Below are 14525 nucleotides of genomic sequence, written 5' to 3'. Positions count from 1 at the left end.
TAAACAGGATTTTTGAATTCTTATCCAATTTTGTTACTTATTAATATGTCTGAGCTTCAGTTTCTTCATATGTTGAAAGAGAGAGAAAAATAATAATACTTTCCACATCTTAGTTATGTGGTGAGGTTTAAATGAGAAACTGAATGTGACTGTTCAATATAAACTGCAAACTCCCTATGCAAAACCAAGTTATAATATCCAGATCCACACTTTGATGAGTACTATTCTACTTTCTAAATGGAGTAAAATTGTACAAAAGTTACAAAAATTGAAATATATTTCCGTAGATTTATTTTATTAGTCTTCCCAAAATATTTACATGTGTAAAATATAACAGGATCTCTCAATTTTTAAAATAACTGTAACTTTTAATCTAAGAAAATATATTGACTAGTTTGCAAAGTTGTTATGTAACTTGTAAATTTAAAAAATGCCAATAAAAGTATACTAAATGAAATTATAAATTCTTAAATCAATATAAAGAGATGTCTTCATAAAAATACTATGTTTAAGAATTGGACAGAAGTTCTCCACATATTAGTAGACTTGAGAAGCATTTGATTTTCAAAATTGAGCTATTTTTTCAGTCATGAAGAGAAGCTTTTACATCAACTGTTCGAACCAACAATTAGTTTTTTATAGTAATTCACATTTCATATTGTCTTCCAGCAAACATCACAATAGGCTGCTACTTCAAAATGTGCCCAGATAAACTTGCCTTTAAGTGGCTAACCACTCTCATTTGGCTAGGGACTCACTAGCATCCTCTCCCAAACACATTAGTTTTCCTCAATATGGGAGTGGAATTTGTTTTCAAACTCTTAACAGGATTATTGAAAGGAAACAGGAAGAATACTATAAAGGCAAGCCTGGAGTGATTCCAGAGGCAAGTACTCTTGCAGCAATGCATTGGAATTATGCCAAGGAGGGAAGTGTTTTTGCAAATGAACATAGTTCCATAGTTAAGTAGAAGGTATTTAATTCCTTTGTCAACATTACCAAGGCTAAAAATTAAGAAAGTTATGTCATAAGCAATTTACTTGACTTATAACAACGCACACATATTCTTTCGGTTAAACCATAAGGCGGCATCTTGCCTCCTTTAACCATGTTTTTTTTATTTTTTAATGAACTGTTACTACAATATTAACTCCTAATTTCAAGTATTCAGAGGCAGAATATATGAAGATGATAGTGGAGTAATTTTATTTTATCTTTAAATACCTTGGTATAGTTTACAGGTAACAATAATTTTGGTAGTAAAATGTTTCAATTCTTCCAATTAAATTTGACAAATGTAAGTAATTTTATAGTACCATGTTTAATGAGATGATTTTTTTTCATTTGAAATAAATTGAGGTTTATTTCTCATGATAAATATATCTACTTACTGTGGTTTAAGACTGCTTTTCTTACTAAATTCTATAATTAGAAGCATAAAACTCGAGCAGCTCCTGTTCACATTTTCTTACGAATAAATGTGGAAACCACACTTTCTTAACAAATAAATGAGTTAAATTGCAAAAAGTGAAACAACAGCCACAAAACCTGTAATCTTCTTTAAAACCTTTAAAACACAGGGCCTTTAATGTTATTTCCTATCTTTTCTCATATAAATTTAACTGTGTACCTTTATACGTATTTCTGCTTTGTTATTTTTCACATTTTAATTGTGTGAAAGTTTAAGTTCCTTCCTATCAATCAAGATCTGCATAATATTGAAACTGCTTTCACAGCTAAAGTGCAATAATGTTCCTAAAATTTTTTGTAACAGTTACTGCTGAATCCACCATCACTTTCAAGTAACTGTTAACCTCTTGTCAATAGGAACACTGCCTTTCATTGAATTGATCAGTTCATCACTGAGAATATTTCTATACTTACCCAGTGGAATAGCATTTTGCCTACAAGCAGGGATAAATCTTCATCAGTTTCTGATTTCCACATATATGGAAACTGCAGGATTTTCTACTCAATTAGAAATACTGCCAGTGAGGGAAAGGGAAAGAGGACAATGGGAGACAGGCTTGACTCCTTCAGGGACATAAAAGGAGACTGCTAAACTGGCCTATGGGACCTGAACCTGTATCATCTCCATTTGTTTTGCTCAGAGTTCACTTCACAATGTCACCTCTGGTGAAGATGATAATTGAGTGCAGAGCCATAGGCACTTTACATGCTTAGCAGCCAGCCACATGAAGTATTTAACTCTTTGAATAGGACAGAAAAAGATATTTGCTCAGTTACTCTGTTTAAAAAGTATATCCAGTACAAATATAAAGTGAGCCACAAACGTAATTTTAATATTTCTAGCCACACTAAAAAAGAGTAAAAGAAACAGCTGAAATTAATTTTAATATTATCCTCTAGCCCTGTTTATCTAAAATATGATTATTTCAACATGTAATCAACACTTAAAAATGGTTAAAGACATATGTTACTTTTTTTTTTTTTTTTTTTGCAGTATGGCTTTGAAATCCAGTGTGTAACTTATACTTACAGCACATCTCAATTTAGAATAGTCACTTTTCAAAACCTTAAGAGCCACATGTGGCTGCTGGGTACAGTACTGTATAGTACAGGTCTAAATTTTTAAAAAATTACTTAATTTTAAAAATATTCTACTAGAATGAGAATTTTATGGGGAAATAATCCAATTTACATACGTATATGAGGCACCTAAACACTATGAGCCATAAATCCTATTTCCTAGGATTCTCCTTGCTTTGTGATTGAAACTAGGGTAATATTGTTGCCTAGGCTCTAAAGTCAGAATGTCCCAAGTTTGAAGGTAAGCTTAGACAAATATTACTAATGTAACTGGATATCTTGATATCCTCTATTTTTTAATTGTATAAAATAGAAATGATAATGATATCCACCTTTTTAAATAAGCTTGTGTATGTAAAGGAAATGGAGGAATGTCTGCACTAAGTTATCAATAAAAGTTAGCTATAATAGCTATTATTATCAGTGGTCCCCTTTAGCTCAACTAAGAATTGTAAGTATAAAGCCTGTGCTTCTGGCTTTGGCGTAAAATATATATATAGATATAAGTGTTATTTTTAATGTATTATGTTTTATATATCATAAGTTAAAAAGATACACTAGTAATGTAGCTTTATAATTTATTTTCATGAAACCTAGAAACAATATCTATCAATCTTGAAGGCCCACATGACATATTTTTAAATATTTAGCCACATAATGCTAGGAAAGAGAAAAACATGATTTTATAAAACAAAGAAAAAGGTTTACTAATTCATACGTGATTGTTTCAAAACATGCAATTGATGTACTATAATAACTAAAACTTTACTTTGGCCCACTTCCACAAAAATGTGGTCATTTTTGTATTTAGTCCAAAAATAAAAATCACACCTTTCGCAGAAGTAACCACAGAGATTTAGGAAGTGAAATTTGAAAATTTTGTATCAAAGTTATAGTATTTGTATAAGATAAATCTAAAAGTTTATAAATGTATTCGTTTACGCCCTGCCTGTCACTAGAGCTCTTACTCACAGCCTTCTTAACCTCCTATTTACTGCTACTCAAGGTCCCAGACAATATGGGTTTAAAAATAGGAGGAATGGCATCTCATTAAATCCTGTTATCACCTCAGTCTTGCCAGGCTACAAATTCAACTACCCAGACTCCTCTCTAAACTCCATAGCCCAACGTGCAACTATTGACTTCCACATTAAACATAGGACACATTAAATTTTAGTAACAAATATCTTTATCACCCATAATGATTATATACACTTAGTGCAGATGCTACCGTAGGGCAATCACTAAGTTCAATGGTGACTTTGTTTAAGAACAGTAGAAATGCGCTTCTGGTACAGAGCAGATTCACTTATTCAAGTAACTATTAATGTTTAAAATGTATGATATTGAAATGTAAAAAGACAAAGTAGAGTTTTAATAGGACATATTACTTACGTTCACAAGTGTCCCCTTTTTGCTGGTAGCCCGCTTTGCAGATACATTTTCCAATGGGCACTAACCATTCTCCTTCTGCACTGCAGTGCATCCTGGGGGAGTTTTCCGCCTCTTCCTCTGCACTGCTGACACATGTCCCTCGAACCTCGACTAAAGAGGAAAATTCTGAACCAGTCACTGTATCTGGAAAGATAGCTAAGTTCTCAATAATGGACCAGCACTTCTTGTAGTATACTTTGACAGAAACCAAAGCTATGCAAGCCCCTACATCCTGAAAGGCAAGATAGAATCCCTTTTTGGACAAAGGTCCAATCTCTCTCACCTCAGTGTTAAGCTTCATCTTTCTTTCACCAAGGTCACCTTGGGTAAAACTTTCATCTGCAGCAATGGTGTCTATTTTTACATAGAGATTTTCTCTTATATTCCTGCCAGTGTCATAGTCTGTTTCATAATAGTACAAATTAAATGTTTCCTTGCAAGTTCCCAGTACTCCAGGAAGACTGTTACAATCCCTCAGGGTGAATTTCAATTCTACAAAAATCCTTTGTGCATTGCCTTTAGAAATCCAGTTAGTCCGCAGCCAGTTGTTTTGGTTGGGCTCCATGACTTGGCACACCTGGTATGTTCGTATCGGGGTATAGTTCTCATCCAAACCACTAATTTCTTCCCACTGCAAAAGTTGAAAAAAGTTCATCAGGCATTCAGCAAAAAATAACATTTTGCTTTTGAAAGTGCAAGTACTTCACAAACAAGGATCTTCAAAAAAGTTAGGTTGACTCCTATCCTGGCAAAACTATAATCCAGAGAATGCAGGATTCCAGGTTCTGCTTCATCCTGGTGGTGGAACATACTTACGCTGCTTGCTTTGTGTATACATACAATAAATATTTCATTTTGTTTAATATCTTTTTGGGAGTATATTAGTGTTTTTATTTTTACATCTTTGCTTATGTTTACATTCTTCATTGAGATTATAATTTTTATGGACTAAAGCTCACAATTATTTAAATTACCAGTGAAAGTATATACGTATGGATGCCTGGCAGGATTTTTGATAACTCAGTTTACATTTTAAGTGTCCATATCTTACTTACGATTACAGAGTACTTAAAAACATGAAGAAGAAAATGCCAACAGTACTCCGAAATGTAAAAGTATTCAACAACATGTTGATATTTATAATTTGGAATATTTTACAATCTTTTCAAAATGAGATGTAAGCAAGTAACATTTTACAGAGCTATTTATTTATTCCAGTGTTATATATAATATTGTACACAAAGCCACATAACTATAAATAAGTAGTTATAAGAGTATGATTCATTTTTATAAATAAATTGCTTTCAATAGACTATCAAATATACATGGCAAATCTGCATGCTGGATCATATTTAGTCACTTTCTGACAGGAAAAATATCAGATGTTTAAAAATGTCCATTTATATGTTGATATAATGTACACTACAAACAAATCTATATTAAATATTTTCCCAAAAAAAGGAAAAAAAAGTGTATTTGTCAGAATTTGCAACAATTTCAAACTATTAAACCATATATAACATTCTCTGCCGCTCATTAATCAATAAAAGCATTCCACCTAGGAGCCTTAAAAGCCTAAATGAATAGTAGTATATGTTTTTTTCTTACAATTATTAAAAAATTTCCCACTTTGTATTTATGATGTCTTAATAATGAAATTGTCATCTGTTAATACTAATTTTCCCAATTAAAAATGCCAAATGCAAAACATTTGTGTTCAAGTCCAAAGTTGCATAGCATACAATATTTAAACTATTGTTTCAAGAAAAGAAGATGAGAAAATAAAAATCATGTGGTAAATAGTTTTATTGAAAATGCCTGATTTGAGTATTGATTTATTTAAATGTTCTGTACAACATTAATGTATACTTTTAAAACTAGTCCTTAGAAAATTAACAAGACTGATAAATTAGCAATATAATACAATTCAGAAATTTCTTTGGTGATGTTACGTATTTGGTATGATTTTGTTATACACAGCCTAATTTCATGAAAGGTACTCAAATGTAGTAAAGAACCCATTTTAATGTTCAGTTTTTACTCAGTTCAGCTGGCATTTGTGACTAGTTAACAGTGTGCATATCTTCCCTTTGTTTCAGTTAGCTGCCTACAGTCTGAATGGCAATCAGCCAAATATAACCAAATGCATCCATTTGGATGGGTAGATTTCAGTCTCTTCATTAGACTGAAATTACAAAAAGAAGTAAAACTAGTAATGATATATACCAAAAAATCAAAAGCTCCAAAGATAAATGTGTTCCTTTTTAACAACTCCCCAGTTTGAAGAAACCAAAGCTATTTTAAAAGAATATATCCCAAGAATTCCTTTATCTAACTTCAAGAACAAATTTATTCTTTTATTCTGTGTAAGAAAAATCAATTTTACTACCCGTGAAACCCAATTAATTTTTATTTTTACTTAAAATTTTATTCCAGAGGAGAATGCTTTAGGAAAACTATGATGTAGATTACAAACATTGAGACTACATAAATTCATTTAACACAACTATTGTTTTATTATCTCACTTTCTAAGACATTATGAACATTTCCACAAATGATGCCATTGGGAAAAATGTCTTCATTCAGACACTGCATTTTTATGGTATGTTTATAGAAATGTTTTCTCAAAACTTATGTCTCAGGAACATTTTCTTTACAGTTAGGTATTTAGTCACATGTGAACTAATCTATTGCACAAATATAGAAAATATCGTCGATCAATTGTTTTCTAATATTACATGTTGATGCATACAGATATGTAGGGTTAACTGTTAACTCAAGATACTTTAGACTGATAAAATGTCCATTTGAGTCCAAGATAACATTGACAGTCACAATTTGTCATTTTGTATATTACATGGATGAAATACTACAATCATATATCAGTTTACTTCTCCTCAGAGATAAAACCATCCTCTATCTCTATTTGTTTTAATTGATGGATGGTAGAAAATGGGCTACATCTGTCATTGGCAAGAAAGGTGTTTCATTTTTTATCATGAATGGCTGTCTATAACATATATTATTTTACTCACAGAAACCACTTCTCTCAAGAAAGGTATTATATTCATACCTCCAATTCATGGAATTTTTACATTTAATCTGTAAAATGGTTGTCATTTGTTGATAATTTATCATAACCAATACAGATAACCACAATATGCATGAAAGAAATCTCTTAAAAATTAAATTTAATGAAAACTGTATTTTAAACAGATTTGTTTTGTTCATATTTTACATTCTTAAACTTTCAGTTCCTGACATGTTGATTTCATGATCTCTACAATCTCTTTCAAACTTTCATTATTCTCTTTGCAAAATATGCTACAGTTTTTATATCATAACTTATACTCCACACGCTTTTGACTTCAGATTTTTTTTAAGGTGCCAAAGACAAACTTAAATAGCAATAGGGTATCTTCTCCTTTCTCAGAGCCCTCTTCCTCGATAAGGAATAAAGAATGTGCCCTCTCTCACAATTAAAAATAACACCTGAAGACATGGATATTGAGCTGTATTTACAGATGAAAAATAATTGTTAGTATTTTTAAAGATTTACTAATATTTCGGTAGATTATTATTGGACAATTGTCACTCTTATCTGTTGCAGATTTTTATTGTAATATGTGCAGGTTTTGCCATAATTTCTGCTAAATAACAGCAGATAGTACATAATATAAATTTGGAGAATCTATATAGTATGTTACAGCAAATTGTACACCAAAATGTTGAACATAGTATGTTTTTAGTTATATTTCAAAGTACATTTTGAATGATGCCAGAACTGTTTTAAAAAGAGGAAAACAGATTGATTACTTACTGTTTTAAAGAATTATATACCACTGACATGGTGATTATACTAGAAATATAAAGCAACTAAAGAGGTTTAAGTGAGTTTGTGAAAGGAATGTTCGCTGTAATTAGTTAGCATTTATAGCCTGGACCCTGAGGTATTATTCCACACAATAAGAACTCAAAAGACTATGGTTATGAGGTTTTGTTTTCTCCATTTCCCCAACTTCTAAGTATACCTTCTCTAATCAGAGTACTCAATGTCTCATTATAAATACAACATAATACTGGACAAGATATTTGGAATTGAACAGTTTATACATGAAATATGTGAATAATTACCCTGGAGGGAAGGGAAACTTTTTTTTTTTTTTTTAGTTTTAAAAATAAATAGTGATATTTTATGATGAAAAAAACTTACCCCATTGGGTGGAGAGGAAATCCACTCCAACTCTGTTTGTTGTGCTTTAGAATCCAGCAGTAGTACTGAAAAAGAAAGTTGTATTTCCAGATGTTACATGAAACACTTAAGCACAAAGTACACATGTAAACATTTTTAAGGTGAATCTTTTTATATGACTATCATTTTATGACTTAAGATATGTAGTTATTTATGTAAATGAATGATATGAACACCCTCCTGATACATGAATATTCCACTTCCTTAAAGGAAAAAAGATACTAAGACACCAATATTATATTTGCTATTCTTTAATTACAATATTAAAATAAATCTTAAAATGCAATATTAGAATAAAAGTGAGGGTAGAAATTTTATATGTGGTATATTAATTCTACAGTAACTATATATTAGAGTTTTGTAAACCATTGAGCTGTTAGAACTTTGTCAAATATAATGAACATACGAACATAATAAGGTATAATTCCTACATTACTCTTGATCCAGTCATTAATTTGTAACATTCTGCCAGCAGTATTTTCTATTGTCTTTTGATAATTGGAGTTTATCTTTTAAAAAAATATTTTCACATACAGTGTCTTTTCTTAAGCTAAAATGAATACAGAAATGTTAAAACTATGTTAAGCAATGTTATCAGAAAACTAAATTGCCTATTATTTGCAAGATTTTTATTCAGGTTAGTCAAACATCAGTTTTTTCAGCATTTTTTTTTAATTTCTAAATTTTCAAAGTGATAGCTAATTCTTAAAATGGTATAAACTCTGACTTGACTTCTAAACAGTTGTATTTCACTTTTATGCTATCAAAAAGCATAACGCAATTAATTTAATATGTATATAAAGTGTTATAAATGCTCATGATACTATCAATATGAGAATGCATTAGAATGTCATACATTAATACACATAATATTTCTATTTGATACATTTTATTTCTTTTTTGGACAATTACTCTCTTCTAAAGCACTCACTCTTTTGGTCAAACTGGTTTCAGAGTTACATGAGTTTTTACACTTTAAAAATATTTATTTGACTCTACACCACTTTGACAAATGCATCAATTGGTCCAGAAATAATACTCAATATATTTTAAGTATGTCAATAGGCTTAACATCAGTCTCAGCAAAATGTTAAAATTTTAACTTAAAATACATGCTTAGATGAACGTTTAATAATTATACAACCCAATCACTAGGGATAAAAATATGCATTTGAAAGACAAGAAAAATCTGTTACGATAAGAAAACAAAGGAACAATTGATTATGTGTTTAAAGGAACAGTTGATTATGTGTTTAATTCCTTCACACTAGTCAAGAGTACTAACTGTAAATGAAAATAGATATAGAGACACTAGGATTTTTTGTTTGTTTGTTTCTTTGTTTAGTGTTTTACACTTAAGACTCTCAGGGAGACTTTGACAGGAAAAAGAAAAAAAACTTGATCAGAAACATTTGACTCCCTTTCAAATGAGAAACACACACACGACACTTTTAAAATGCCAATTTGTATTTCATCTTGTAACATCGATAAATCGTTGGACTAGCGAATTTATATAAAAAGTAATTTTTAAAATTTATTTTTATCCTCAACAATACAGATGAAGCACAAGGAAACAATGTGGGTGGCCAGGTACTCTACTCTTTTTGAGATGCTTTCTTTATTTTTATTTTTCTTGTGTGCTGAATATAGACAACAGGATTTTAAATCCAAGTGACCTTCTTGGGTCATTTCCGAGTGTGAAATAAACATTGCGAGATTACCGTTTATTGCCATTCTGCAACCCCTCAGCTCAGCCTGGGGGTGAAAGCTAAGGACCTAAGCAGAGAGCAGTGATGGCCAACAAGTTAAGAAAGAAACAAACTAACAAATTAAAACAAAACAGAAACCGGCCCGAGAACGTTTAATCAGAAGCTGCTCTCAAGTGATCAGTGCGTCTCTCTTCTGCTCGGTCGGCTCTCTGGTTAAACCCTCAAGAGACCGCGCTTCCCTTCCCGCTCGGAGCAGAGTGCCAACCTCCCTTTGCGCCCGCGAAGGTGCAGTCAGTCCCTCGGCTCACCCGGACGCTGGGGACCAGGCCTGGGACTCCGGGGCTCCGCGCCCCGCTGTGAGGGCCGAGAGGTGATGGGAGAGGGGCTAGATTGGGGGCGCGCCCTGGCTGACCCAGGCAAGGACCGCGTGGGCAAAGGCTGGCGTCCCGGGGCTGGGGCGGGGCCGTCGGAGGGGCGGGGCGGGGACTGCCAGACTGGCGCACCAGCCGCGCCAAGCATCCATTACGCCTCTGCCAGACCTGGGCACTCCAGGGAGCCGGTGGCGCCCTCGCTCGAGAAGGAGTCGGGAAGAGGAGAGTGGCTTTCGGGAAGCATCTCCTCTCAGGAAGAGGCGGCGGCGGCGGCTTTTACGGAGAGAAAAAGTAGCAGCTGCACTTTGCCTCCAAGCGTCAGTCTGACACGCGCTCCTTGTAGCGATGATAACTGACCTACCCGAGAGAACGTGCACAAGGAAAGTGAGGGAAGGGGGTTTCTTATCTTCCTCTAGTCACCCCCAAATGCCCCAGGAGTCCCGGCACCTGCTCCAAGCGGTTCCCAGCGCTAGCCCTTGGGTACTGCGGGCCGCCTCGGGGCTTGTGGGCTCCTAGAACGTCAGCTCTCGGTCGCCGCTGCGCCCTAGAAGCGTCGCTGCCTAGAAACCGGGCGAACTCGCCGCCCGCCAGCCACCGATCACCACCCTCCCTCCCACCGCCCCCGCGCCTTTTATATATCTCACTTCTGCATCTAAAGAATTCAGGCTCCTAGAATCAGAATCCTCTTCACGTAGCTTGCACCCAGAAGAGCAAAGCGAACTAGACATTCTGGCTGCAGGAACCTCTCCCCCTAGTGATGCAGTTATTTATAGTCCAAACTCCAGCCCGAGTCTGCGTGTGTTCGCGCGCGGGGCTTCGCCGCGGCGGTGAAAACTTTTCCTCTGGTCCGCTATTCCAGAGGAATCACAGGATGCCAGGTCTGAAGGTTTCTGATCGCTAACGTCAGGGGAGTAGAAATGTGGTTTTGGAGGGGATGAGTGTGCCTTTCTAGCAGATGTCCGTCCATCTGCAAACACGTAATCGCCAGCTTGGAGGCACGGGGTTCTCTGAATGGGTTCAGCATCTATACAGGTTGCAGATGTGGAAAGTGGGGTCAGAAGGTCAGGATGAATGAAGGACTAGAATGTGGCGTCGGGCTGGAGGGGGGTTTGAGTGAACTAAGAGGGGTGCACGATAAGAATAAAGAAAAGCCGCACTAAGTTTTCAGAAATAGATGAATCAAGGACCTACATGTAAGCCCCCCAACCCCCCGCCCGATAACCACCATGACCTAAATTTGAAAAGATTCCTCTCCCTCTACATATCAGGAATAAGTAATTATTTCTCTTCTGATTTTAAGAGATCGAAAAATGAAACTTACATACACAGTTTGAAAGATCAGGGACGAGGGGATGAGGGGGAGTTCGGGGTGGGATTGTGACACTGCTCAAAAGCAAGAGACTTCCATTGCTAGGGTTTATTTTTCCCCAGCTCCAACTACAGGCACCGAAAGGTATTTTACCTTCTGTCAAAGGTTCAAAGGAGAAGGAAAACATAACATATACAGGCTTATCTATAATAGCTTGCCAAATAAAACCTGCCTTCTCCAACCAGAACCAACCCTCAGGGTTCAGGTCTTTGGCAAGGTTTGGCCATTCGGATTTCTCAATTGCTGGACTACGGGGCAAATACTTGGGGACTTGGAGTCGCCCAAGCGGCATCTCCTTACAAATTGCACAGCTCCAGCCCGCCCCCTGCCTCCACCGCCCAACCAAGCCCGCTGGACTGCAGCTGCCCCCACGACCGCTGGGCCTGACGCGCAGCGCGCGCTGAATGGAGACATCCCAGGCCCGCGGATCGCGCGCCGCACGCCGCGCTTCACCTCCGCGGCGTTATTGTTCCGCGCTGGCGGCCGAGCGCCAACCGCAGGACCGCGCCGCCGCCTCCGACGCAGTGAGCACTTCATTAGTAACCCGAGCTTTCCGAGCTCACTGAAGTCTCGGTCCCTCTGGGAAGGCTCCGGGCTCCTGCCACTCGCCGGCGGGCTGGCGGAGACGGTAGGGGCTGCACTTCCCAGTCTCCAACCTAACTCTGGCCGCAGCTCCCACAGAAGGCGAATAAGGAGAGAAGGAAGACAGAGCTAGAGAGAGATGTGACCCGCCTGAGGTACTAAGAAATAAGCTCGCCGGCCGTTCCTCCAACCCCACCCCACCCCCGTTGCTCCTCACGCCCTCCAGACTGCCCGCGCCATAATTCCCGCACCCGTCGGATGGACGGCCCCGGGCACAGGGCTGCAGGAGGCTCGGAGCAGCCCTGGCTCTCGTTCGCTGGTCCGCCAGGAGCGGCCCGAGCGGTGAGGGGGCGGGGAGCCGGCGGGGGAGGGTCGCCCGGCGCCGGAGGCGCGGCCGGCGGCGCCGCGGACGAGCTGGCTTGTGCAGGTAGACAGCTAAATAAATAAGTCAGAACAAACTTTGCTTTCCCATCACCTTACCTTCCTTCGCAGCCTGCGCCTCCCCCGTGTGTGCAAAGCGGAGCAGCCAGATGTAGCATAAAATAATCCATGAAGGGTACCGAGTTTGAAAAACCATGGTGCATGAGCAGGTTTTATTTTAGGTTTCAGTTATCTTGAGTCGTGGATTTTTAAATGCTGTTTGTTCCGAAGTAGCTTTTGTTTTATTGTGCTCCTTGCATCGATTCCCCTTCTCGGTCCCCGATCGGCTGCTCCACGTTTAGCTTTTTTTATTTCCCCCCCCCACTCCTGTTCCCTCGCACCGTGTTTGCTGCCTGCAAGTCTCCGACTGCAGACCGGCCGCTTGCTCCACACTCCAATAATATCAATTAGGGGGGAGGGGGCGGGGCTCCGAGCCGAGAGCCTCCGCCACTCGGGCTGAGTGGCAGGCACAGCCGGCCTGCCAGGAGGCGATTCCCAGGGCCAAGGGGCGGGTCCTGGTGAAATGACCGCCCCGGCCTCGGGGGCGGGGTCCGAGGCAGGAGCCAATCGGTGCCGAGCGGAGTCAGGTTGCTGGTCCAGGATTCCCTCCAGGTTCTGAGCTCGCGCTAGATGTTAGGAGGAGAACGAGGATGGCAGCAGAGTTGTGTGCTGCTGTGGACGCTCTGCTTTTAGCAACCGCAGCTTTCGCAAAGCAGAATAAATCCGAGAATAACGCTTCCAACTTACAGTCTTTTCTAGAGCTGTACTCCGCGCGATCTTTTAGAAACCAGAGGCGAGGCAAGCCTTCTCTCAGCTACCAAGCACGGAGCCCGGACAGTGAAATGAGCTGTACCTTTAAGTAAAGTGTCTTTTACTTTTTTGTTGTTAGAACCTCCGCGGGCAGGGTAACCTTGTTTTTTGCCTTTTTGAAAAGTTTCTGCTTCTCTTTTTCTGTTACTCCAAGAGCAGTCAGCTTTGGGTACCACCCACCACAATCCCTGCAGGAATAAAAGTAACCAAATGTATTATGTTTAAACAGTGTTTCCAAGAGTTTGCAACAAGCTCTGGCAAAAGAAACAGAGGAAAAGGGAGTGGGAAAGGAAGTCTTTTGTTTTAAGAGACCCTTCACCTCAGCCCTATCTTTTCTCCATAGTTTGTTGAGTGGGACATTAGGAGAGAACCTTCTGACGGTTGCGTATCGTTTTTTAACGCGTTTATCATTTTCTAAGGTTTTCCTTGGATTGTCTCCTCTTTGATAGTATTCCATTTCGCTGCATAAATTACACATAATTTTAAAGAATGCCACTACGTATTAAATTCATAAAGCAAGACCTTTCTCTTCGCAAGTGTTTACCATTTTCGGGAATTATTCAATGCTTATCTTTCAAAGAGAAACTAAGAATAAAAAAAGTCATAACCAATATCTCCAATTGAATTCATTCAATCCGAACAGCAAGGAAGGCTGAGTAGAGAAATCTGTTTTCCATTAGGCAGTTTTGGACACTGTGTTCAAGAGGTAGGTAATAAGAGGAAGAACTTTAAAATTTTAATTGCCAAATCTTCAATTTCAAAGGTCACACAGAGTAACTTGATCACATGTTTAAGATGAATTTTTTTTTTGTCCTATATTTCTTCCTTTTAAAATATTCTCATTTATGATTTCCTTTTATTTCTGATAGATACAAGGTTTGATCTCACATAAGACTCCAAACTTTTTCCAAACTTTCTATGTGGAAATATAAAGTAAATTGAGTTGTTTCTGGTGTTTATAGTAGAGACTTCTCAAAGATGACAGCCCCCAGATATTTATTAGTATTTTATGTTAAATTGTCTACTG

At 37.6% G+C, this 14525-nt stretch overlaps 1 protein-coding gene across 11 annotated transcripts in view; it reads right to left on the bottom strand.

The window, feature by feature from the left end:
• Window positions 1-13074, bottom strand: part of EPHA7 (EPH receptor A7) — a 180892-nt gene extending 167818 nt beyond the window's left edge. For 7 of the 11 annotated variants that reach the window (XR_004228933.1, XM_023205179.3, XM_023205180.2 and 4 more), the window contains exons 1-3: window positions 12749-13064; window positions 8199-8263; window positions 3946-4615 (exon numbers count right to left, since the gene is read on the bottom strand). Coding sequence is in view for 10 of the 11 variants with exons in the window: in XM_023205179.3 (XP_023060947.1) it covers window positions 3946-4615; window positions 8199-8263; window positions 12749-12845 (832 nt within the window). In the remaining variant the exon portion in view is untranslated. Of the gene's footprint in view, window positions 1-3945; window positions 4616-8198; window positions 8264-10485; window positions 10665-10764; window positions 10887-12748 lie in introns of those variants that run through there. The other 4 variants (XM_023205181.3, XM_023205178.1, XM_031935519.1 and 1 more) reach the window with 4 other exon arrangements.
• Between the last annotated feature and the right edge of the window lie 1451 nt (window positions 13075-14525).

Source organism: Piliocolobus tephrosceles, chromosome 5 (genome assembly GCF_002776525.5).
Source record: "Piliocolobus tephrosceles isolate RC106 chromosome 5, ASM277652v3, whole genome shotgun sequence".
NCBI lineage: Eukaryota > Metazoa > Chordata > Mammalia > Primates > Cercopithecidae > Piliocolobus > Piliocolobus tephrosceles.
This window is presented reverse-complemented; position numbering and strand designations above follow the sequence as displayed.